Source organism: Amia ocellicauda, chromosome 4 (assembly GCF_036373705.1).
Source record: "Amia ocellicauda isolate fAmiCal2 chromosome 4, fAmiCal2.hap1, whole genome shotgun sequence".
Lineage (NCBI taxonomy): Eukaryota > Metazoa > Chordata > Actinopteri > Amiiformes > Amiidae > Amia > Amia ocellicauda.
Window position 1 is genome coordinate 26,631,136 of NC_089853.1, and position 24,703 is coordinate 26,655,838.

Below are 24,703 nucleotides of genomic sequence, written 5' to 3' on the forward strand. Positions count from 1 at the left end.
TGTCCTTGTTCCTCTTCACTTTCCCTCCAGGAATTCTCTCTGACTCTTAACACCCCTCTCTGCTTCAAGGCCACAAACCTCCATCCTGATCCTCCTTGATCTCTCAGCAGCCTTCTACAGCCTCCTCCTCTCCTCCCTTGCCGTCCTTGGAATCTTTTCTATATCCTCTTGGAGGCACTAGCACCACCTCAAGCTCAACCTCTCTAAATCTCTTTCCCTCCTCCTCCTCACCTTCTACTGATCTCTCCATCTCAATTCCCTTGGAATCTACCACACTCTCCCCCTCGTCTTCCACTAAGAATCTAAGAGTCACCCTTGATCCTGCTCTATCCTACTCTCAGCACATCTCCACACTAACACTCACCTGCCAATTCTTCCTGAGTGACATACACCAAATATGCCCCCTCCTCACCAACTACTTGACTCTGCTGCTCTTCCAGACCCACTCCAGCTGCCAGGATTCGCATGTGGTACTCCACTGCTCCACTCCCATCTCTGGCTCCCGCTCTCAGCTCGCATCTAGTCCAAGACTTTGACTCTTACCTACTGTTGTCTTGACCAGACTGCACTGAGCTCCCTTCAGACATGTGACCCATTTGTAGAAGATTTTTTATTCGGCTCCATAATTAAGGATCTGAATATATGCATCACCTGTGCAAGTAATGAAGATGGAAAGTCTAGGATTGTATTACTTGTATTACAGTGTGTCCTAGGGGAATTATATGAATTTGTTTCTCTACTGTATGATTTTAGATAGTTGACTATATAGCTGTACAATTATTGGTAAATTTTGTATATAATTTGACAACAAAGTCCAGAAAATAGAACACAAATTTTGCAGCCAAATCAATTTTACTACAATATAATACAGTATAATATACAGTATTGCATCAAATCCAAAATACTACAAAGGGATTTCTAAAACCAAACAAAGCCACATGAAGTCAAAGACAAGCAGCTGCACACAGTTAACTATTAAGACACTGACTAGAATTACATGTTCTTGGTATGAATATAATGACTCCAAATAATCAGCATTCCTGTCGGCCTATGTGAATCACATAAGAGACTTGCAATAGCATTGCTTAAGACTTCCCTGGCATGAAGTTACACTGAGCACTTTTGTTTTTAATATGTCAATAAACATCCTGTGACCACATTTTGGTACAATGTTTCGCTTTCTTCTCAACATGCACATTTCACTAATTTCCCAACAAGCACCTCTTGAGGGAAAAAAAAAAAAAACATGCAGAGGTGGCACTCAGCAGCAGGAAAGCTGAAGTGAGACTGCTTTGTTTTGCCAGGTTTTAATAATTTTACTTTACATGACCTAATGTCCACTGGGGGATGTCTATGGGAACATTGTCATTTCACAAGTGACCTCAACTTGATTGCAAAACGGGCCTCTAGGAGTGAAAGGCTACCAAATTAGTCCACTGTTGCAGCCAATTTTAAACTGGATATAAATAGTGCACAAATGGGGGGATTGTTCTGGGGCCCAAAACACATTGATTTATATAATGGACTTAACAAGCCTCCTGCAGTATTTATCTAATATGTGTGATTTAAAAAATTCAAACCAGGAGAGTTAAAAGCTGCCACTGGGCTCAGGGTAGCAAACAGAGGCAACTATTATTGCTTTCAAATTTTAACAGGTTACTTAGCTGAGGTATCTTTCCTATGGTTGATACAATTATTGAACATAAAGCTGCTTATCTTCTACTATTAGTACGGACTGATGTTTTTTGTTTTTTAATGTTGTGGACCACCCCTCTCTTTCATGTGCAACTGATCGTCACTGTGTCAACTGGGGCAATTTATTTATCTGAACACAAGTGTTTCCAATCTCAACATGAAGCAATTACAGTGAATCCAAAAATGCTGTGTACCTAGACTGATAATTTTCATTGGATTGAAATGATTGTTTTGAAACAGTTTTATTCTCTTTCCCTTATTTCTATATTTACTCTTATTTTTGTTCTGGACAGGGCTACATGTGTACTGAATATATCTTGACACTATATATGCCTGTATAGAAACAGTATTATAAATTAAACTACAAATCAATCATGTTGATTATAAAATGCAAGTAGTAAATAATCTTCTTGGGTATATAAAAGTTAATAAAGAAAGAAACCGATGCACAAAAATTAGGAATATTAACATATTCATTATGTGGCATTCGTTTCAAATTGCTTTCCACTGGGGCGCTAGAACTCAGCTTGTGTGCTAATAATTGAAAACATTAAAACTTGTTTCCTTATTAGTAATGGTCTAATTTTGTACAGGCGGTTTAATTATATTTAATTAAGATTTCAAGGGAGGTAGACCAAGCAGAAATAATCACTGGGAATATGAAACCCTAGCTACTAGTATCAAAAACAGATGTATTCAGACACATTGTATAGTTAATTACTTTTTTAACAGCAAGAAACCAACAATACATCTAACAAACATTATTACTGCTTAATCAGATTGCATGACAGATAGTATTATGAGCTGCTTAGTGTGGATTCAGTGGAGATGAGCCATTTCCTGTTTCTAACCTTTTACATGATCCTGTATTCTTAATCAATTCCACGTTTCATCTAAGCTTATTGTACTGAAGTCAAAGTTTAATGGTCTAATTAAGTGAAAAAACATGTTAGCTCCCTAGCTTTCAGTCTCAGGCAGTTTGGGTTCAACTAAGGCTTAGGTACTTAGTCATGTGAGAAGGATATCTGGATTTTGCCCATGGAATCTATAGTTCCAGAACTGTGTGAGAGGCACAGACAATGGCCAGTTTCTCTGTGTAATAGCAACTACAATCCATCTGGAAGTTCTAGACTTATTACTTATTGCAAAATTAATTGCATGTGAGCATCTCATCACTGGAGGAGGAGGGCCAGTATGCATTTTGTGTGCTGTTGTCGCTCTCCTTTCAAGCTAAAAACATTCACAGAAATAACTAATTAGGAATGACATACAATTCAGAACCCTTACCCTACATTATCCTAGCTACAAAGTTACATTGCTGTTTTGCAAGGAAAACGCTTTTTCTGTCCACTAACATATCTAGCACTAGGACCGGATCAGTTATGTCGGATCTCTACAAACTTTTTTTTTGTTTTTTTTTCTCTCACAGCCTGTTGCAAGCGATCAGAGAAGCAAATAGAAGCCCACAGCCAAGAAGAGCAGGCACTCCTACTAAGAGAGCTCAGAGCAATGCTCGAACAACCAACAGAACTTCAAGGCAGCACAGAAGCAAGGGAATTTTCTCTTAAAGCTGAAACTACAACCAACTCCCTCCTTTAAAGAATATTTTCTATTGCACAGACATGCCTAAAAGGGAAACTTTGGATCCGGGACTAAGCTGCACACACGATTTGTAGGACTACGAATGGACAGGCACTGTAATTGGTATCTTTCATTACAGTGAATTGCTTAACATATATATATATATATATAAGATTTTTTTTTCTTCATCATTTCAGGTGATTGTGTTGAGCCTTAAAAATGATCATTGCTGATCCATTTTGGTCTCTGAGGACCTTGCTTAGTCTGAGCTGGATGCTGGTGGTCCAAGGACAGGAGGACAACAATCCCTGGAGACAGGTGATTCAGTGGGAGAATAACGGCCAAGTTTTCAGCCTGCTAAATAGTGGCTCAGAATACCTCCCTGCGGGCCAGGACCAGGACAGGACTCCCAGGGTGCTGCTGGCAGACTCAGCCCGTAGTTCTCGGAGGACACAAGGGAATTTACGCAGGCAGGCACCTCCCCGGGTTACTTCTGAAACCATACGTGGGCAGACCAGGCACCCTTTTGGGTTTGGGCAAGTTCCCGAGAACTGGCGACAGGAAGTTGCTGGGGGAGATACCAGCAGTTCTACCCGCTTTCAATCATCCTCTGGTTCAAGGGTCAGGCAAGTGGGGTCTTCATCATCATCATCATCATCATCGTCTTCTTCATTTTCTCAGTTACCGTTCAACGGACCATCTTATCCCCAGTTCCCCTTTCAACAGCAGCCATCATACCCAGTGCCTTATGATCCAAACCCTGTGGACGTTCCCCAGCCGGGTCGGGGTTACGAACCCCCATATCAAAGAGGAACTGGATTCTCCACCGGTGGAGGTGTTGTTTATGGCGGTGCAGGAGTGGTGCCAGTGCCACCACAATCACGTTACCAAGATTATGGCGAGGACACGTATCGTTTTCAGACTGGTAACTATCCATCTCAAGGGAGGCCTTATGTGCCCAATTCAGCCCCTCAACAACCAGCCCAGCCACCATTCTCTGATGGTTTAGACCGCCGCTACACACACAGCCTTTACAACCAAGAAGCCGCACCCCCAGAACCAGATCAGGGTACAGGTGACACTGCTCCTTCTCCAGACAGGACCAACCCAGTTGTCTTTCCTCCTGTCCGCAGTCCACAGTACGAACAGTTCCCGCCATACCGGAGTGTGAACCCAATGCCACCTTTTGTTCAGCCCGTTCCCCCAGTAAGAAGCCCGAACTCTCCGAACACAGGACTGGAGAACCCTCAGCCTCAGAACCCCAGTGTCAGTGTTGGGAGTGTTTACCGACCAGAGCAGAGAGGTAAGATTCTGCATGGTACTGTAACCAAACACAGTCTGGCAAGAAAGTGCAGGCATACACTTGTTCAGAGAAGTATCGGCATACTTAATCCTATTGACACTGTGTCCTAGAAGCTGTAGAACCTTTGTCAATATTGTAAAACCTTTGATTCAAAATTAGAAGTGCTCTGCAGAAGAACTGTATTTTATTACCAGTTAATTTGGAAAAGTTTAGATTTTGATGTGTAGATGTGTAGTTAACTACAGTGCAATCTCTGTTTAGTAGTAATTATTTTGTTGACCTTTAGAACTCCTCAGACATAAAAACACACACATGCAGTATGTGTGCTTCACCATCAATACTGAAAACAGAACAAATGTGATATGGATGTGTCTAATCAAATCATAACTGACACTAACTGAAGATAAACACAACAAAGCTCTGGAAAATATTTATATAGCTTTAGTCAGATTCAATTTCCTGATATGGGTACATTCTTTACAATAAAGGATGCAGGAGCAATCCCCAGTGAGGACAGACTCTCAAATGTGTTTGTGTGTGTCTGTTTGTGTGTTTTGGCAAGAACAAGTGTTATTTTAAGCAGTTTTGCCTACATGTAAACTATTGAAAATCTTTCTATGGCTAACATAATAAATTGTAAGTCCGACAACTGCAGAATGCATAAATATAAAAATAAATAACTCGTTCTTCTGAAAGATAACTAAACTATACAAAAGCCAGAACTTTAGTTTTTATTTCATTCCAGAGTTTATAACTTAAATAATTGACAGAAATTATTATTATTATTATTAATATCATCATCATCATCATCTGTGGGATGTTTCGTTTTGTGCTTTTAAGAGTGGTACATCAAATACATATGATGCACTCTGATGAAATACAATGTAAATAAATGTGGTTTCACCTTACATGATAAAGCATTTCTTTGACACGAGATGGAATGACTAACCAGTCTGATTAGCATGTTCAAATGCCTAAAAGTTATGCTTTATAAATTGAAATTATCTTTAGCATAAGTACGTTATGGAATTAAGAGCAGGTGCCAATTTGCTTGACTTTATGCACCTGCACACAGTACAATTGCAAGGACAAGTAATGGTTGACAAGATATGTGGGAACAGAATTCACAATGCTATAGTTGCTGATCTGCAAAGGTCACATTTGAGTATCAAAGACGGTGCATCCCATCCTCTGGAACTTTTTGTCCCTCTTATCAGATAGTAGTAGTTGTTTAAGTTCCATTTAAGAGGTTTATGAAATCAGGTGGAAAAACTGGCCAACCAAGGCAATGAAAGAAAACATACAAATACATAAAAAAATATAAAGAAAATAAAAGTTTCAAAAGCCAGCTTGTTTAGAATCCATACAATAATCCAGCTATATATATGAAAACATCAAAAAAATACTTTAGGGCTCCTATGTGAATCAACTTAAGAGACTCTTGGCATGTCCAGTGCCAGCAAATAACTTGTAATGCCATGGAAGGAGAGGTGTGTTGAAATACCTGATAATCATTTGATTATTTTCTGATACCACATAAATGCTTTGCTTTGTGTACAGAGAGTAAGATGCACACTGTTCAAAATGTATGCTTTTGAGTAATTTAGTTGTTTTATCAGTTTAAATTATTCTTAATGAAGAAATGTAAAAAGTTGACCATCTACACAGCTGATACACCACCATTACTTATGTATGGTATACATTACAATATATTTGTAAGTTGGGTATGAAACATGGCTCAAAATACGACATTACCTTATGGAATATGTTCATCATAATTATTTCAGTGTACAGTACATTCCTTTATATGAACCCTGGTGAAAAGCAGTATATCTGGGAAGTTTGAATTAGGGTGGAGTGCAATTACAGCGTATGCAGTAGTGGAAAGTGCCTGTAACTTAAGGGCGGAATGACTTAAGAAATGCAATGCAAATAAATGAGACTCTGTATGTTTACAATTCAAGCCAAGAGTAGAAACATATGATTTAATATGAAACACATTTACAGTGCTTATATAATTGATTCATTTGAAATAAAGCTTTTTATATATATATTTTAGAAGATACTCCCACTATTGAAGGACCTTGACCTTAAATAGAAAATCCCACTTATTCTGTATACTATGCAAAAAAGTGACAAAAACATTCATTATTTGGGATTTTGCAGTGCTCCAGCTGCAGATTCATAGCCTCAGGTAATGTGATTTTTCCATTGAGATTCTAGTCACACTATTTGAGCTGTTTGAAATTGGACACCTTTAACTCTGTCTGGCCATGTATCTACTTTTTATTCTTCATTCCTAGGATAAATAATTAGCTATAACCTATCTTACTTAACTATGACAGTGTTGTCATTGGCATGCTGTAAAACTCACAAAAGGACATCAAACAGAGAAACAGAAGTCAAAAACAAAGTCTGGTGCAATCTGTACTGAAACCTTTCCATGTGATAAATAACTCCTTGTCCAGTTTGTGTTTTCCAACCATTTAAACGGAAATCTGTGGTTCCTCTAGATTAAGAGGGCAAAGAACAAAGTTTTACCCAGATGTGAAAACTCAGTTGCCAAGAACACCACAGTGTTTCCCTCAATCATGAATGACTGTTTATCTGAAAATGTCTTAGGATATCCCCCCATGACTGACTGACCATCCCTTCAGAGAAGCAACAGAAAGAGTGTCAGATTTTTAAAGAACTCTAGCAATGTTCATAACATCCAGAGGGAAATCCAGCACACAGCAGGAATCATGTGCAACTTGATGCTCCTTTCTGATCAGAACCTATATTGGAAAACGTCCAAAACTTGTGAAAGTTTTTTCTTCAATGTAATTCTGCATTGGTAGGTGGGTTGAATCTGTGATTTAATCAGGACAAGAGTTCAGGAATTTGTATATGGGTAAAGTTATCCCCTGACATTATACAAAACTGCAGAATTAATATTGGTTTTGGAAATTGGACATGATGGAATGAGGAAAAGGAAGAAATCCCTTGTAGATGCTAAAAACGTGAGATTCTGTTATTCCTCTCCTATGAGTGCTAAAGGAAAACAACGGTATGATACAACACAAGGCATGGGTCATTTGTAAAGAATATTTATAGAAAGATTTTCCCTTCTCTCCCCCACGTACATTAGGAAGCTCGTTCCTCAGAGAGTCACCAGGCCAAGATTTTGTATTGTACAGTGTTTATGTTGAGTCATGCGATCAGAGGGGGACTACACTAGTTTATTGTAAGCCTTGAGTTGCTAATCTTGGCTGAAGATCCACAAGGATCTCAATAGCAGTCAAGGAAGAATGTGCTGTAGTTCATTTGCCTCAAAAATGTTAACACACAAATAAAAGTCCATACCTTCTTTGTTTAGCTCCTGGGTATTTGTCCATACTACTCTTTGATTTCTATGGGAATTAACCCAAGGCATGTTTTAAAGCAGGTGAACTTAATTTAAAGAGAAGAAGGACTTTTGCTCTCAGTAACTGTTTGACTGTTTGATGTAATGGCTCTTTTTCATGTATTAACACATCTTAACCTAAAAATAAAAGTCTATAGCATTTCTTCCCCTGGGATAAGTATTCCATGTATCAAAAATAACCCCCCTTGTAACTCTTAATGTAATGAAAGCTGCAGATTAAGAGTCAGATGGTTTTTAGCACAAGGTCAGTAGGTCAGTGGCCATAAGTAGGTCATCAGCTATTGGAGTGGTCCACTTGACACTTGCACCTACCATGTTATCACTTTGTAGACTCTGTTACATACAAATTACTCTATCTGAGAGTTAATACCAATGAACCTATTTCCACACATTTTCTGTTTTTGGTTACATGATCATTAGAGCAGCAGAATACATGTAAAAAGACAAAAAAATACTTAAATACAGGATGACTTGCTTTCCTGTCTTTTCTGAATCTAATCTAGTTGATTACCACTGCTTTGCTTTTTAAATTTTTTTAGGATGAGAGTTCAGCCACAGCCAAACAATGTGAATATTTTTGACTCCTGCATCTTTGATAGCCATTAACTTTGAGATCTAAATCCTATGTATTCCATACTAGACGTTTTTGTAGCACGTTTGCATTTTGAAGAATTTTGGGCTGATGCCCAAGTATTTGTGAAATCATCCGTAATTTGTATTGTACATTTGGTAATTCTTTGCCAGTAAACTATGTAACGGTGAGTAAGAAACATTCTTTAAAATAGGCTAGATTTACTGGAAGGTATATTAATGAAGCACATGTTATTTTTTAATCTTAGTCAGCTGTTAGAGTACCACACAATAACTGTTTCATTACAACCAGGAGATCAATTACAGTGCTTGTTTTTGATTATCTGCTACATCATTTGATTAAAAAAAAAAAAAAAAAAAAAAAGGTAAGTTAGCAGATGGAGATCTCTTGGAGATCATAGTATCATTATAATGCTAGGATATTTATTATAACTTTTCAATGACTTGGAACCTGGAAAGGGGAGTGCAAAGAGTACAGTACGCATACATAATTTCTAAGGGGCAGTCTTTTGAACCATTTCTTTAAAATAAATATGCTTGCAACCTCAGAGAAAATAGTGATGCATTTTTATAGTGTCACCACCTACCTCTCCCCTCTGTGAAATATCCTTACTTGCTGATTCAGAAATATTAGTAAGACATTTGCAGCAGGTAATTTTATAATACACTGTTATGAATTATTACACTGAAATATCACAATTAAATATTTGACATGTATAAATGTATGGGTGGGTGGAATAAGTATGATTTGTCATTCCTTTCTACTTTACTATGACGTGTGTGTTAACATGTAACTATCCAGCTAAAAAAGCTATGGTGATGATAGATAATGTTATCATTACAATTATGGAGAAGCCAAGGAGCAAACATTGTTCTGTTTCCACCTCGACCCCCCTAAAGTATCCAAACACCTAACGTCAGGCTTCTTGAGACCATAACGGAGAAATCATTGCTTAATTTCACTGTGACCTGTGGTCAGCATGATGATAATCTGGAATTCAAAACAATTAGTGAGTGCTGATTGCAGAATACATTTTCCATTTAAAGAGTCTTTGTTGACAGATGGAGTACGGAAGCATATTAGTGCCATAGAAAAAAAAAAAAGTGATATTAATACGCTTCCATAATGGAGATATCGGAGATATTTTAAATCTTCCCCACTTATGTTTTTGCATATATATATTTTGCTTTCCAAAGTATCTTGTGTGAATGTCACAATGGTTCAGCATTAATCTTCAAATTGAATATGCCATAGCCACTTTATATAGAGCTTTTAATTTTTTTAAGTTGAGGTAAACAAAGAATGGATAGCATGTTTTCAACCTTTGTAATTGTCGCAAATTACCCTGAAGGGCAAAAGTGTTATAAAAACATTGCAGATGCTTTTAAAGAAACTGTTTCAGCTATCGATATGATGAATGTCCAGGATATATTTGTATTATTATATTACTAAAAGCACAAGGAATGGATGTGCTGATATTTGTTCTTTTGTGTAGGATTACCAGATCTGGTTCCTGATCCAAACTATGTCCAGGCCTCCACTTACATCCAGCGTTCCCACCTCTACTCCCTGCGCTGTGCTGCTGAGGAGAAGTGCCTTGGCAGGTGTGCATTTTTATTTCTATGTCTGTTATTACATTGTAAAACTTAAAGCATTATTCCTTTCATTTCACTCTTTCACTTCCAAATTCAGAAAGTACTCTTCAAATAATACCTCACTTCTCTACCCAGCCCATCATCCTTCATTCAGTGAATCCAACTGTTTGGTGCAAAAAAAACCTCAACTCTAAATTAGTTGCTGTATTTTTATTACACTCTATCTGATATGAGGACAAGAAGCATGTTTCATTTGGCTATGTTCAAATAAGTTGTACTGTAGCAACCTCTGCTGCACGTAGGAAGGACATTACCCATGTGGTTCTCTGTGTGGGTCCCTCGACAAAATAATGTATTTGGCTTGGCTGTACTAAGCTTACATTATTCCAGAAAGCATGACACACCTTATATACCAATGAATATAAAGTTTTAACAAGGAGAGAGACACAAGGGGTCATGAGAACATCAAGTTCATGTTGGATGACCTCAGTGGTTTATGTACCTGTACTGAGTACCTATGTACCACTGTAGTCATTTTAAGCTTGTTCTTTTGCTGTCTCAGCATACATCAAACAGGAGTGTGCCCTTCAGTCTCGGGTAAGAACGATACAGAGCCATTTGGGGAAATGCATAATGCAAACAAATTCATACCTTACAGCATTTTCATTTCCTGTCAGTATTTCATGGTAATCATGGACAGATGGCTTGATGTAATTTGTTATTCTATGCAAAATCAACAACTGTTGGAAGATGAATGAATATCATTTACGTCACAAGGCCCCACTCTGCTGTGTTCTCATGCTTTTTCTATTTCATTTATATATTTTTGTTTTGTTTTCTTAGCATTCAGAAGTTGAATGTTCCTTCCCTCTTCATTGCAGTGTGTATGCTGCTTTTGGTAACTTTTCAAAAGCACTAAACTAGCTGGTATCTCTACACATTGGGCTACATTTTTATTAATAATGTTTAATGCACCTTTAAATAAAAAATGAAAGTTGGGACCATTAACGTTACACAGTGCATTAACTACCATCAGTGTTTGCCCCCCCAGAAGCTGCATGAATTAATTATGTTTGTTTTTGTTTCATCCAATTTTATAGAACCACAACACTCCACAGTAAAAACACCATGACAATATGCTGTAGTGATGGTGCTTTTTGAGATGAAAAAAACACCAGCACATAATAGATCTAATGAGGAAGGTACAATAAAAATAATTAATCCAGAAGATAATAATGTCTTAAATTAACATAATTATATCTTAACTGGACACAAGATCACTCTAAAATAATATTATAGCATTTTCTAAAACTACCTGGACCCACATTTGCATTGGCACAACCAATTGTGATCCCTTGTCAGAAATGGTTGCAGTTTATTTTCCAATCTTGGTACACAAATGTCTTAAAGCAGCTGGTCACAAACTGTATCTTTCATTGAGATGACAGCTCTGTGGATATAAAAGATCCCCATTTCCTGTGAGCATAACATGAGTGGCCTGTCATCTTCATCACCTGAAACATTTCCAAAGCCAGATTACATGGTCTTTCTACTCATCTAGCAAGGACTTCTAATGCTCTTTCTAGAAAACATTCATTTTCAAACCCTTTGTACTTCAAATGTTTACATACAATAAGCCTGTGGGTCTTGTTCTGTTCTTACCTTGCAGCTCTGCCTATGGCGCTGACACTACTGATTATGATATCAGGATTCTCCTGCGATTCCCTCAAAGGGTTAAAAACCAGGGAACAGCAGACTTTCTGCCCAACCGGCCACGTCATACATGGGAGTGGCACAACTGTCACCAGTAAGTATCGCCCATTGGTCCAAGCACATCAGAGAGCTTTAGTAATTACCCAGAAGTCTGGGAAATTAAGTAAAGCATGGTCTTGAACTGAATTATTTTGTAACCGAACTGAAAGCTGCTGTAGACTGCTTTGACATTTTAGCATGATATGGTAAAAGCAATGACAAAAAATGAATTTGTAAAGAAAAAAAGACAGGGCCTGGGTAAACAGTTCCCACACAGTTTCTATTAATCTCTCAGCTTGTTTTCAAAGAATGTATGAGTCATATTTCAAATTACTTTGACAGAGGTATTATACCAATGGGGCAAATGTTTAAAATACCCTAATTCAGCAAAGGCAGCAAGAACTCAAGGTGCCTTCTTGCATTACTCTCAATTATTGAAAGTGTAAAGTCCTCACCATTCACAGGTAATGATTTATAAGCGAAATTAACTAACAAAATGACACAAATTATTGAAATGTTGTTGAAAACTACCATAATAGTACAAAATAAAAAAATAAAACACTGGCAATGTGTAAGGGAATCATCAGTACCCAGAATTACTTTAGATTTCACAGATAAGAACATCATTCCCTTTCTCCCTTCTGCCAAACAAATTAGTATTCTACCTGAGGAGAACCTTTTGAGAATTTTTGGTGACTTAACAATTTAAACCATCTGTCTCATCCTGGATCTTAAAAATGTTGCTTCAAATCTGTTTGCTGTTATGCATGTAATATTTGTTGTGTGCCTCTTCATGCCTGGAATAGGCTCCCATCCCCAATAGCATAATTAGTTTTAGTATATTATGTCTGGGATTTCCAGAACAGCTCTCAGGACCTAGCTTTGCTTTCCTAATCACTGTGGTATGTTAACTGACCATTAACAGATTAGAAACATTTCTGTATGACGTCAATAGGAATTGCTTCATTTGCTCTCTGGAGGGTTTGCTAACATGCATGAGGACTGCAGTTAATCAAGAGTAAAACTATATAAATTATCTTTCAATTTTCCTGCCATACAGTTATATCAAGTGTGCCTTCAATGTTAACCCTTCCATGCTATGGGAAGGTCAATACAATTTAACCTTTCTAATAAGTCCCTGGGTAATTAGAATACAATTACTGACCATTTCCAAAGATCCCAACCATGCAGTTGTGCACATCACTTTGTAATGCCTAATATGTTCATGTTTTCATGAAGGGTTCATCTAAAATACAGTGAGTAAGAGTCTACTTGTGCCAAACATAATAAATGGTGCATTTCACATTCACAAATTCAGGAAAATAGACGATGGAATGACCTAGTGAAATGCAACAGATTGCAACTAAGTCTCAGTTATGTGATTTGTTTATTTTCATGGAATACTGGCCATTCTTTTAATAATGGACGATCAGCCTAGACAACTATGTATTTAGTAAAAGCTGTAATTACTGTATTCTCCATGTATATTTCTGCATTATGAATAAATATTGATAGAAACACTAGAAACGGACACAAGAGAAAAAACAGTGACACACTTGCAGAAATAAATGATGGAGACCAATTGAATAATTTGTGTTTTATGTATGTCTCAAGTGCTAAAATCCTGGACTGAAATCTATACATGCTTGATCATTTTTGTTTTAGTATAAGCTACATGTTTGGGCCCAAGCAATAGTAATTAATTAAATAAATACATAAATAAATAGAGCTTAGAAACATACCACTGCTTTTAAGAGTTGCTGGTGCAGTTTCTTCCCAGTATTTAATGACACTTGACCTAATATGTCAGGGGTCAGCCCTTGTATTTGTGCAGGTGCTATGTAGGGGTTTTTGGGCTTCCTGTTGCCTGGGTGGCGGTTTATGGTTTGCAAACATCAGGCCTCTGCTAAATATCTTTGCTGTCAAGACCTCATTCACTGAGGGTCTAGGGCCTGTTCTACTCCATTAGCTAGCTCTCGTGCTTAGGACAAATGTTTAAGAGGAAAATATTAGTCATAAAAATTAGAGAGAGAGATTGGAATGTTTTCTATATCCGGATTACTAGCCTTTTCTTTTTTTAACTCTCATTCAGACTTACAGGCTTGCCTGCTGGGGGAAATGTGGGTTGGATTCTGCCAAGCCTGAGGAGAGATTCTCTAAACAGCCATTAAATCTGTGTGCTTAGTTTCATTAATGCAAGAAGAAGACAAAGTGATAGCATTTTTAAAAGAAAATTGTTGGTAACGTTTTAGATTGCGTGGCCCTATTAAATAGATATTCAATTGAAAATCTATTAACATTCAATTACTTGATAATTAAAGCTTAATAGCATGTTCATGTATCAACAGATATCAACAGAATGCCATTGTAATATCTATCTAAACCAAAAACATTGTCAGCGTTGGAAAAAACAATGGCTCATCCATCTGAGGTGGAGATATCTATGTTTGCTGTAATTGTTTTTTGTAACTTGGCTTATGGGTTTGATATCTCCACTTTAGATGGCTGAATGATTTTGTTACTTGTGTTTTGCTTTCAATTCTGACAATGTTTTTGGTATAGACAGATATTACAATGACATTCTGTTGATATTGATTTAGTAAGTAGTTGATCGTTAAGAGATCATTTTTTTTGCACCATTCCTAGGGAAATGGCCTGGGCACATGTAATCTTGTGGAAAATATATATAATGTAGCAATCTAAAACCCCATAGAACAGTTCTTCCATAAATAAAATACATTAACATGGGCAATTATATCGGAGACACCTTATTTCCAGTTGTATAATTAGCTTTATTTTTCATCTTGTGTCAATGAGCCAGCAAAAATATTTTGTGAAATATATGTGCAGAATATTGTTTTTATTTCAATTACTTTTCCCTGAGTCCATTGCTAAGAGTCTGCTTATCCAAGCTATAGCACTGACCTTTACAGCACAGAGTTAGAGATCCCTGCACCAAGATGGTAGAACAATACTGAACATGAGTTATGGGCAAAAATATTTTTTTTAGCTCTCCTGTAATGTCACTAAGAGATTTCAATTAATTTGAATTCTTATTTTTTACAATATATTATTACACGAATACCATATGGAAGTAAAATAGCTACAACGTGCAATTCATATTATTGCTCTTTAACCTTTAAAGGTTTATGCACAGTTTGAAACATCTACTGTATAACATTTAATTATAAAATGTTCTTAGGATTACAGAAAGTCTAGTTTCTATAGAGAATCTGCAGAAATGCTGCAAGTGTTTTCAAATTAGAAAAAATCATAATATTTATTACACATGAGCACAAACAGGAATTGAATTAAGACACAGGCCTTTTGAGGTACCGTGATAAAAAATAAAATGTTTGGAATTCCCTCTAAGCCACAAGCAGAGAACCTCAGATTAGTGTTTGCTTTGCTAATTCTGCTCAGCCACAGAAGGCCTAGGTTTTGCTTTTCCCAACATCTGACCATGAAGGATTGTAAACAAAAAATAAAAACATACATCAAAAGCATCATGCAGCGTGGTGAATTAACTGAATTACTGGATTCTGTGCATGCATGCTGTGGAGTGGCCAGATTTTGGACAAATCTGATAATCAGTTCATTTATGTACAAGCAAGCAAATGTATGCAGTGTTTTCATTCTCATTTGTAGCAGGATGTTGCTTAGGGACTAAACAGCAAGGCAATGAAAATATTGTGAAAATATAATATATAGTGAAATGTTTTGAAATTATTCATTTTCATTGTAATTAATATGCATTAGAAACATACAATCTCATAGTAGATATTAAGTCTATGTAGACTGATTGTGTGACATGAATTAGGTTTCCATACATCAGTACAATTAATGGATTGCTTCATCGTTGCATTTGTGTTGCTATTAATTAAAATGCACTATTCAATGCTATGTTATGTATTTAGTCAGGCTGGAAGAAATATAAATGTCAGCTATGGGAGCTGCTGCTTATTGTTCATTTGAAACAGAGATGGTGTATATGTGTCATCAATATGTAATCCTGATTGTTGTACTTTGGCAGATAACAAGGTTAGCTACCTTCCTTTTATCATTCTAGATGACATTCCTCAGAACAACATGCATGCAAAAAAGTATGAGTCTTAGAAAAGTGTTCCCTGTCCAGATCAGGGACAATTTTGCTGGCTATAGGGAAAATGCACACCTAAAAGAAAGAAATGTTTCTGTAAATTGGATGTTGATTAGTTTGTGGATATTGCACTTTGTTTGTTTTTGTTTCTTTTCCCTTAACCATGGGAGCCTTTTGACTGGAATTTTAATCCATTTACATATCACCGAATCATACATTTTACCCCCCCCCCCATTTCCCCCCAAAAAAGGCCAATGTGCATGGTTGCAGGCTTGTGATTGTTTTTTTAAATTCAGAATGAAATAAACTTTAAAGATGTCTTTGTATTTGAACAGTTAAAGAAGGTTTCTAAATAGTGCATCCTAACTAAATGACAAATGTAGAAAAGACAAAAGTAGGTTTCTCCCTTTAGCATTTCGCCTCTTCCCACAGACACTACCACAGCATGGATGAGTTCAGCCACTATGATCTGCTGGATGTCGCAACTGGGCGCAAGGTGGCTGAGGGTCACAAGGCCAGCTTCTGCCTGGAGGACACCACGTGTGACTTTGGTCACTTGAAACGTTATGCCTGTACATCTCACACCCAGGTACAATATCCCAAGAGCCCAGAGCATTTCCCCCTTTCTATTTCGGAAGTAGTAGGAACTATTTCAGATAAACATAATCTAGAACTACATTATGTAATAATAATAATAATAATAATAATAAGAAGAAGAAGAAGAAGAAGAAGAAGAAGAAGAAGAAGAAGAAGAAGAAGAAGAAATGTACATAACAATATAGCAGTATTTAATCCTGTTTTATCAATATGACATTTGAAAATAAGTTTCTGATTTCAGAACAAACTAACCTTTTATTAACCTGCTCTGAATGGTTGTGTTGACATCATTTTTCAAGGCATGTACTTGTAAAGAAACAGGGGAAGCAGAGACTGGTGCAAAATAATGCAACATCATATAGGATTCATCTTTTTTTGTGTCTCTGCAGGGTCTCAGTCCTGGTTGCTATGACACATACAATGCTGATATTGACTGTCAATGGATTGATATTACAGATGTTCAGCCAGGAAACTATATACTCAAGGTAACAGTAAAACATTTGTAACCACCCATACATTCTGTGGCACCGTGTGGGGGATGGACATGGTGCCGGGGCTCAATAAAGGCAGGGTGTAGGAAACAGGGGCACACAAACAGGGATATGGTGCAGGGAAGTGTGGGTCTATTTACAGTGCTTGGTGCAGACAACGGAAAACAGACAGAAAACAGAAATAAAAACCTAACTCTAATTCGAGCCTACCTACACCTACACACATGTCCCTCTCTAAACATGAAACTAAACGACAACAAAGACGGGCCGCAAACAATACAAATCGCAATGCAGCTCGTACTCCAAATTCAATTGCAAAGTCCGTACCGCAATTCAGTGTTCTTTGTTTCGCTCTTCTCCTTTTCCTTTTCCTTCTCCTACTCATGCCTTTCCTTCTCCTTTTCCTAGCAGTTTCTCTCCTGTTGTATTAAGGACAGGAGACCCTCACAGGGGTGCTCCCCCCGTTCAGTTCACCTCCCCCGGGTTAAGTCAGTCAGTCCCGCTGTATTCCTCCCGGCATGGCCATCACAAAATATATATATATATATAACTATAAAATTCTCCATCTCAGTTTTAATTTGCAGTTTATGGAATCTCATTAACATAATTAAGGGTATATTTCAATCATTTCCTTTTTAGTACATTTTTGGTTTCATGATAAGTGATGTTACTTGTTTAGGGATTAATCTCATTCAAAATCAAAGTGTTCGCCTCATCACAAGTATAAGGGAGATTGGCTTAAATGAAAACCTTTGTTTTATAAAATCCTTTTTGGTCATGTTAATCACCATCTTGCAAACATTTAATAAGATGTCATTTATAATAAATGTTTGTTTTAAAACATCATTAAAGAGCTCCTTTGAAAGCATTATTAAAACAAGGTATTATTTTTTAATTAGAATTTCAGATGTTGGTGCCTCTTAACCTGAAAGCTGATAATGCTTAGTTAAAGGAAATGTATAACTGGACAAATTCTCTCAGAAGATATAGAAATTATATTAATAGCAGTGTTCAGTTTGCAGAAGAATGTAGCATGTTTCATGAGACATGTTCCTTCAGAGAATATTCAGAAATATGTGCTGTTTGTCTCCCTGTTCCAGCTGCAAGTGAACCCCAAATATACTGTGCTGGAGTCAGACTTCACAAACAATGTTGTGAGGTGCAATATCCATTACACTGGCCGCTTTGTTTCAACAACAAACTGCAAAATTGCGCAGTAAGTACTTCTTCCAACAGTATGAAATCTTGGATTTGAGAAGGAACCCCACATGCTTCCTAAAAGGCAGCATGAAAACAGATGTATCATATGTATTTGTTTTGTTTTGATTGATCTGCTGCATGTGTGACTGCCATTACAATGTTCAGACATATACATTTTTATATCTTATAAGAAAGACGACAGCAGCTCCTGCTACTATGCACCACCAATAGTGCTTTAGAATTGGGCCAGATGTTTTCTTAAAGTGTCTAACCATTGCACTGATATGGGCAACATCCTCTGGGAAATTCATGTAATGTTTCCTTTCACTACAGAGATCTACAGAAAGATCCATATTAATTAGAAATATCAATGAGAAATACTTCCTTCCTTGAAAGGAATTACTCCCAGGACATCAGTGATTTATTCGTTTATAAAAAGGCCATGCTAGTGTTGAAATTGTAGATTGTAAGCATAATGTTTGTTTTTCAGGTTGTATTTCTGTCATCTGCCTAGGCAACAAGATATGTTAGACAGTTGTTATTGCTTAATGAAACAGATGACTGATCACAACAATTCAAACTCAATTATTTGTCTTACTAAATTCCTTTTAGCACTTGTGAATGTTTGCTTTTGCTGTACAGTTGCAGATATTGCAATACACCACCTGTTTTGAGGAACAAAGACATTATTTCTGAAAATACAAGATTGCTTAACTTAGTCAACAGAACACTAACATTAAATTGGGAGGAAACACATTATGCATATGCATTAAAAGATTTACATTAGCTAATTCACTCCCATTAAATAAGCATCAACTTAATGTATGCAGATTTATATGCAGATTCCCCCCAATGTCTGAAAGGAAGAGATGATGAACATCATCAGAATATGTACATGAGAATATGTGTAAATTAAGTATCTGTATTAATGAGACATAACATCATTGGGGCAGCAGCAATTTGCACTGCCTTCGTTAAACAGAAATACTTCTCTAATTTACTCATCCTTCTGAAGATATTTACAATGGCAATGTTAGAATAGCCAAGAGCAGGCCAACAAGAAAGCACCAAAATGGATTGGAATTGGCAAACACTGAAATGAAGAAAAGCAGATTATTTGAACTACCACTACAGTTAATTATCATAGGTTATTGTAAAGTTAATTGGTTACAACTTCATTAGTAAATCTATGGATTCTTACACTTGCCCTTTGAAAAGTATAGAGACTTGTATTTTTCTGTATAATCAAGATTTGTCCTCCTTGACCCCACACAGGTCCTGATTGATCACTCTCCTATTGCTGATAAAGAGGGAGGACTTTCCAGGGATTTGCAGTTCAATTGAAATGTGAATGGAATCCTTTTCTTTTATTTTTAACTCAGAGTGGGACTAGAAACCAGGAAGCACTGACAGTGATACTAAAGTATTGAAATGCAAGGAGGAATTCTGGGTCTCCAGTAAAATTGGTGGCTGCCTTTATTTTCTGTGTCTTTCCTTTTAATATAGAAGAAAATTGAGAGGGAGGACACTACAAAGATCTTGGACTTAAAAAAAAACAACAACAACAACAATCAAACCCAGTAACAATTGATGTTTAAACAAGTAATACATTCAATCTGGTGGTTCTCAAAGTGAGGTCCAAGGACTGTTGAGTGTCAAAACAGTAAACATTGGTTTGTGTTGTTTCATGCTGTGTTGTCCGATCTTAGTGTTAGTTTCATGATCTGCAGCCAGTCTTCAGTTTTTATTATTGGTCCTATAGTACACAGAGATGCTAATTATATGCTAGTCCATTCAGGTCTGTTATTATTTTTATATTTTCTAAATGTTTAGACTGTTCATACAGTCAATACAGGCAAAACAAACAAGGTGGAGATCTTGATCAGAATGTAAACTGCAATTAACCCACTGATGCATGGTTATATGTAACTTTTTTTAATGAAAAGATCTTTGGTAGTGTATCTGACTGGAGGTTTTTGTCATTGTTATTATTTTTATTATTTTAAGTAGTTTTAAGTAGTAGTAGTAGTAGTAGTAGTAGTAGTAGTAGTAGTAGTAGTAATGATACATGGTAGTAGTAGTAGTAGTAGTAGTAGTAGTAGTAATAATAATGATGATAATAATAATGATAATAACAATGTAATAACACCAACTTTCTCCAGATCCATTCATATTTCAAAATGTCTCATTTGGCAAACTGTAATTATGTTAATTAAAGTACTGTTAAAAACTAGAATTATTATGAATCAGTAAATGTGGTTGGAAGTGCATAGAATTATAGCACTGTCTCTACCTACCTCTGAATTAGTGAATTTTAATTTCAGAAAAAAGTGTTATATTACCAAATCTAAGTGATTTTCATGACCTCTTACACAGTCCCATGCAATAAGCTATCATTGAATTCTGTAGAATGTTACAGAAACTCAACTGGATATATGCAGAACAGACCAGATTGTAACATTTATTACAAATTAGATTGTGTTTATACAGTACTGTACAAATGTATTTTAATTGTATTGATTCCTTGGAGAAGGCCAACCAATTGATTCACAAAATGGTCAATTTATTGTGTTACGGTAAGATAGAATATGCAATATGAGCAAAGGTGCTATCAAATTCTTTTTTCTCTATAATATAAAATTATATTTTTGTCACAACTTTCAAAATCTGTGATCACTGTGATTTGCATGAAATCTCTTAAGATATGATTCCCTCTTAAGTGACTAGTTTTCAAATAAAATAATAATTTAAAACCAACTTGGATACAAGTGTTATAAAACAAATCCCACAATGTTATGTTAGCATGTAAGAGTACTTACACCGTGAGTCTTACGAAAACATGATTTTCAAATATAAAAAAGGCAGTGTGTTTTGAAGTCTGGAACTAAAGCCTTTTAGTTGTGGTTATAGGTCATACTCTCTCCAGTCTTGTCGTTTCCATGTTTATAAACCACCATACAAGTTTATTTCTGGAAGTTATCACCGTTCAATGACCCAGCGATCTGCTTAAAAGAAAATAGTTTAGTCATTACTGATCTGTAAACATCATTTTCCAGAGATTATAGAGTCTAGTATATTCTAGTTTGTAACTGAAACTTTTTGTGTTATTGTACTACATCTGTTGCTTTAAATAGCCTTTCCACAGAGTGCAAAAACATGTTGGGTAATATTAACAGAATTTATTAAAGGCATGTCCACATCTGTTTTAACTACTTCCAAAGCAGCTGTCACATTATTGAGACACAGGCACATGCTGTTATTCTTCTAATTCGTTCTTAACACCATTTTCTGCTCAAGAAATACACATGGTTTTCTGTTTTAAGAAATTACTGAATGACTAACAAATTACCATGCACAAGGGAGCTATTTACAATACAGCATGTAGGCCACTAATATCGTAACTTGTGATAACAAAATGTGTTTCTCTAATTATAATTTAAGACAATTTGAAAGTTATGGAATCCCAGACCTGAGAGTTGCCAGTTCATTGAATCCCTGTTTTTCCCCATCAGTAATGCTCATTATATTTTAAAGTCCTGAATTAAATTAGCTTTCCACTTCTTGACTTGGGGCCAGAAACAAAAGTGTGCCACGCTGACATTGTGTTCCTGCACACGGAAACGCAAAAGGTGGGTAAGGCAGATTTGCATTTTCCCCCACTGAGCTGACATCTGGTAAGTCTAGCTAAGGCTCACTTCTGCCTTGCTCATCTGTCTTTTTTCGAAGCCTTTGACAGGGACGCTGAGATTGATAAACACTTGTAGGACCACAGTCCTCCACAGTCACATGTGCGTTGCAGTGGTGAGATGAAATTGTAATCTTTCAAAGAGGTGTTAAACATCGGTCATGAAAACTAGAGATTAAGCAACAAGGATGCACAAATAATCATCATTACTGGCACCCCATGTCCCACTGGACGCAGTGAGAGAGAGATGAGAAAAGACAAAATCTGTCATTCAACTCATTGTAGCAGAGCAACAGCCACTGAGATGACACCTGGGGAGACCAAGTGGGAATCACAGAGGATTATCTGTCCTCCATCCCTGAATAGCTGAGACACATAAGCCTTGATGAGTGACATATTGAGAGACAGAGGACATTTCAGTTGAGTTTGATTTGACTCTTATTATTATTTTGTTATAAGATTTTTTACCCCTACAAGAATGTACTACTAAATCAGCCTACTTCCTACCTAAGCTGATAAAAAGAGAGATGGAGGTGTAACTGGATGCTTAACCAAATTGCGAACGTGTAAATATTTATTTTATATAGATATTTATTCAATAGACTTGACAAAACTCACAGCACCTCTAAGGAAATTAGTGTTCTTCTGTGGAAGGTTACCCTCCTCTTTCATGGTCCTGATGTGTTCGTTGCCTTGATTTTTATCCAATCAGATAATCATTAGTGTCGGTTGCTTTGAGTGGGAAAACATAATCACTGACTTAGTAGACATGGATGGATGAATGTAGGAAACAGTTTCTGATGAAAATGATCATGGAACATAAAGTTATGAGGCTGTACACAAATGAGCCCCCCCATCCCCAGTTACCCCATTCAACAGTGAGCATCGCTCTGATTGGTGTCTGGGAACCCTGCCAATGTGTCTAATTATACAGTAATTACAGAAAAAAAGAGTAATTAGAGAATCTATTGGAATGCGAATTGAATTTAGATTACAGATATATCCAAAGCAATTTGCAGAGCTTGGTAATCAGAAAGAATAAATAATTCTGCACACATCTGTCTTATTCTTTGATATTGCCATTCTGATGGAGTGCAGCTGGGCCTTTCTCAGACTCTGCTTGAGACTTTTGGATGCAGCCACATGGACACATGGTTCGTAATGTTTTCAAAAGGGTGTAGATGCATATTTTCTTTGGTCTGCTAGTTTGCTCCAGGTCCACACTTAGAGGATCTATGATGGCTGACAAGCTAAAGCTCCATTTATTGAAAATTCCTAACTGCAGTAAGTCTAGACCTTTAATATGAGGATTTGTGTTAATACTTAATAAAAAAAAAACACTACACAAAGTCATTTCCTCCCTTTGAAGAAAGGAGAAAAGACAGATAAAAAGAAAAATAATATCTCAGAACAGGTCATTTGAAGGTTCTCCAAGCAACAAAAAAGGTTGATCTCCCTGCTTTGCAGAATCAGCAGTACAATCATGAATGCAAACTCAAATTTAAGTAATCTCAAATCCTACATTTTGCTTTGCAGATTACTTTCTTGATGTAGTACAGATCTGCTGCACAAGTTAAGCAGAGTACGGTATGTCTGGGCTGAAGTGAACAAGGTGATAGAATTTGATATGGATGTTCATGCTGTGCAGAACAATTGTAGGATGGTAGGGATGGTTGTTTTTTAAAATATTTATTCATATATTCAGAGGATTCAGAGTTGGCTGTGTTAGCAGTGGCCACTACTTCAATGTTACTCATGGGCAGAGTATGTACTTATGAAGTAGTAAGTATATCTATAAGTAATATATATATATATATATATATATATATATATATATATATATATATATATATATATACAGTTAGGTCCATACATATTTGGACAGTGACACATTTGTCATCATTTTGGCTCTCTACGCCACCACAATGGATTTGAAAGGAAACAATCAAGATGTGCTTTTATCTGGGGCACAAAAGTAATTGGACAAACTAAGACAATCTTTAATTAAATTGTGAGTTTCAATACTTGATTGCAAATCCTTGGTGTTTTGCCTTCAGCAAGTGAAATGAATGTTCAATTGGATTCAGGTCAGGTGATTGACTTGGCCATTGCAGGACATTCCACTTCTTCACCTTAAAAAAGTCTTGGGTTGCTTTCGCAGTATGCTTCGAGTCATTGTCTATCTGCACCATGAAGTGCCGTCCAATGAGTTTTGAAGCATTTGGCTGAATCTGAGCAGATAATATAAATACATCATATTTCATCCTGCTTCTTTTGCCAGCAGTCACATCATCAATGAATACAAGGGAACCGGTTCCCTTGGCAGCCATACATGCCCTTGCTATAACATGCTTCACAGATGAGGATGTTGTTCCAGAACTGTACAGGGTTCTTTAGATGTTTTTTGACAAACTCTAAACTGGTCTTCCTGTTTTTGGGGCTTACCAATGGTTTACATCTTGTAGTAAACCCTCTGTATTTACTCTGGTGAAATCTTCTCTTGATTGTTGACTTTGACACAGATATGCCTACCTCCTGGAGGGTGCTGTTGATCTGGCCAACTGTTGTGAAGGGGTTTTTCTTCACCAGGGAAATAATTATTCTGTCATCCACCACAGTTGTTTCCCATGGTCTTCCGGGCCTTTTGGTGTTCCTGAGCTCACCAGTGCATTATTTATTTTTAATAATGTACCAAATAGTTGATTTG

General features: G+C 36.7%; 1 protein-coding gene across 1 annotated transcript; it reads left to right on the top strand.

Annotated features, from left to right (window-relative positions):
* Window positions 1–3,139: 3,139 nt before the first annotated feature.
* loxl1 (lysyl oxidase-like 1) lies at window positions 3,140–21,525 on the top strand. Its single transcript, XM_066701669.1, has 7 exons — window positions 3,140–4,579; window positions 10,073–10,181; window positions 11,842–11,979; window positions 16,456–16,612; window positions 17,010–17,105; window positions 18,212–18,327; window positions 19,587–21,525. Exons 1-7 carry the CDS (start codon window positions 3,496–3,498, stop codon window positions 19,591–19,593), a joined length of 1,707 nt encoding a protein of 568 aa, XP_066557766.1. The 5' UTR covers window positions 3,140–3,495; the 3' UTR covers window positions 19,594–21,525.
* The last annotated feature ends 3,178 nt before the right edge of the window (window positions 21,526–24,703 follow it).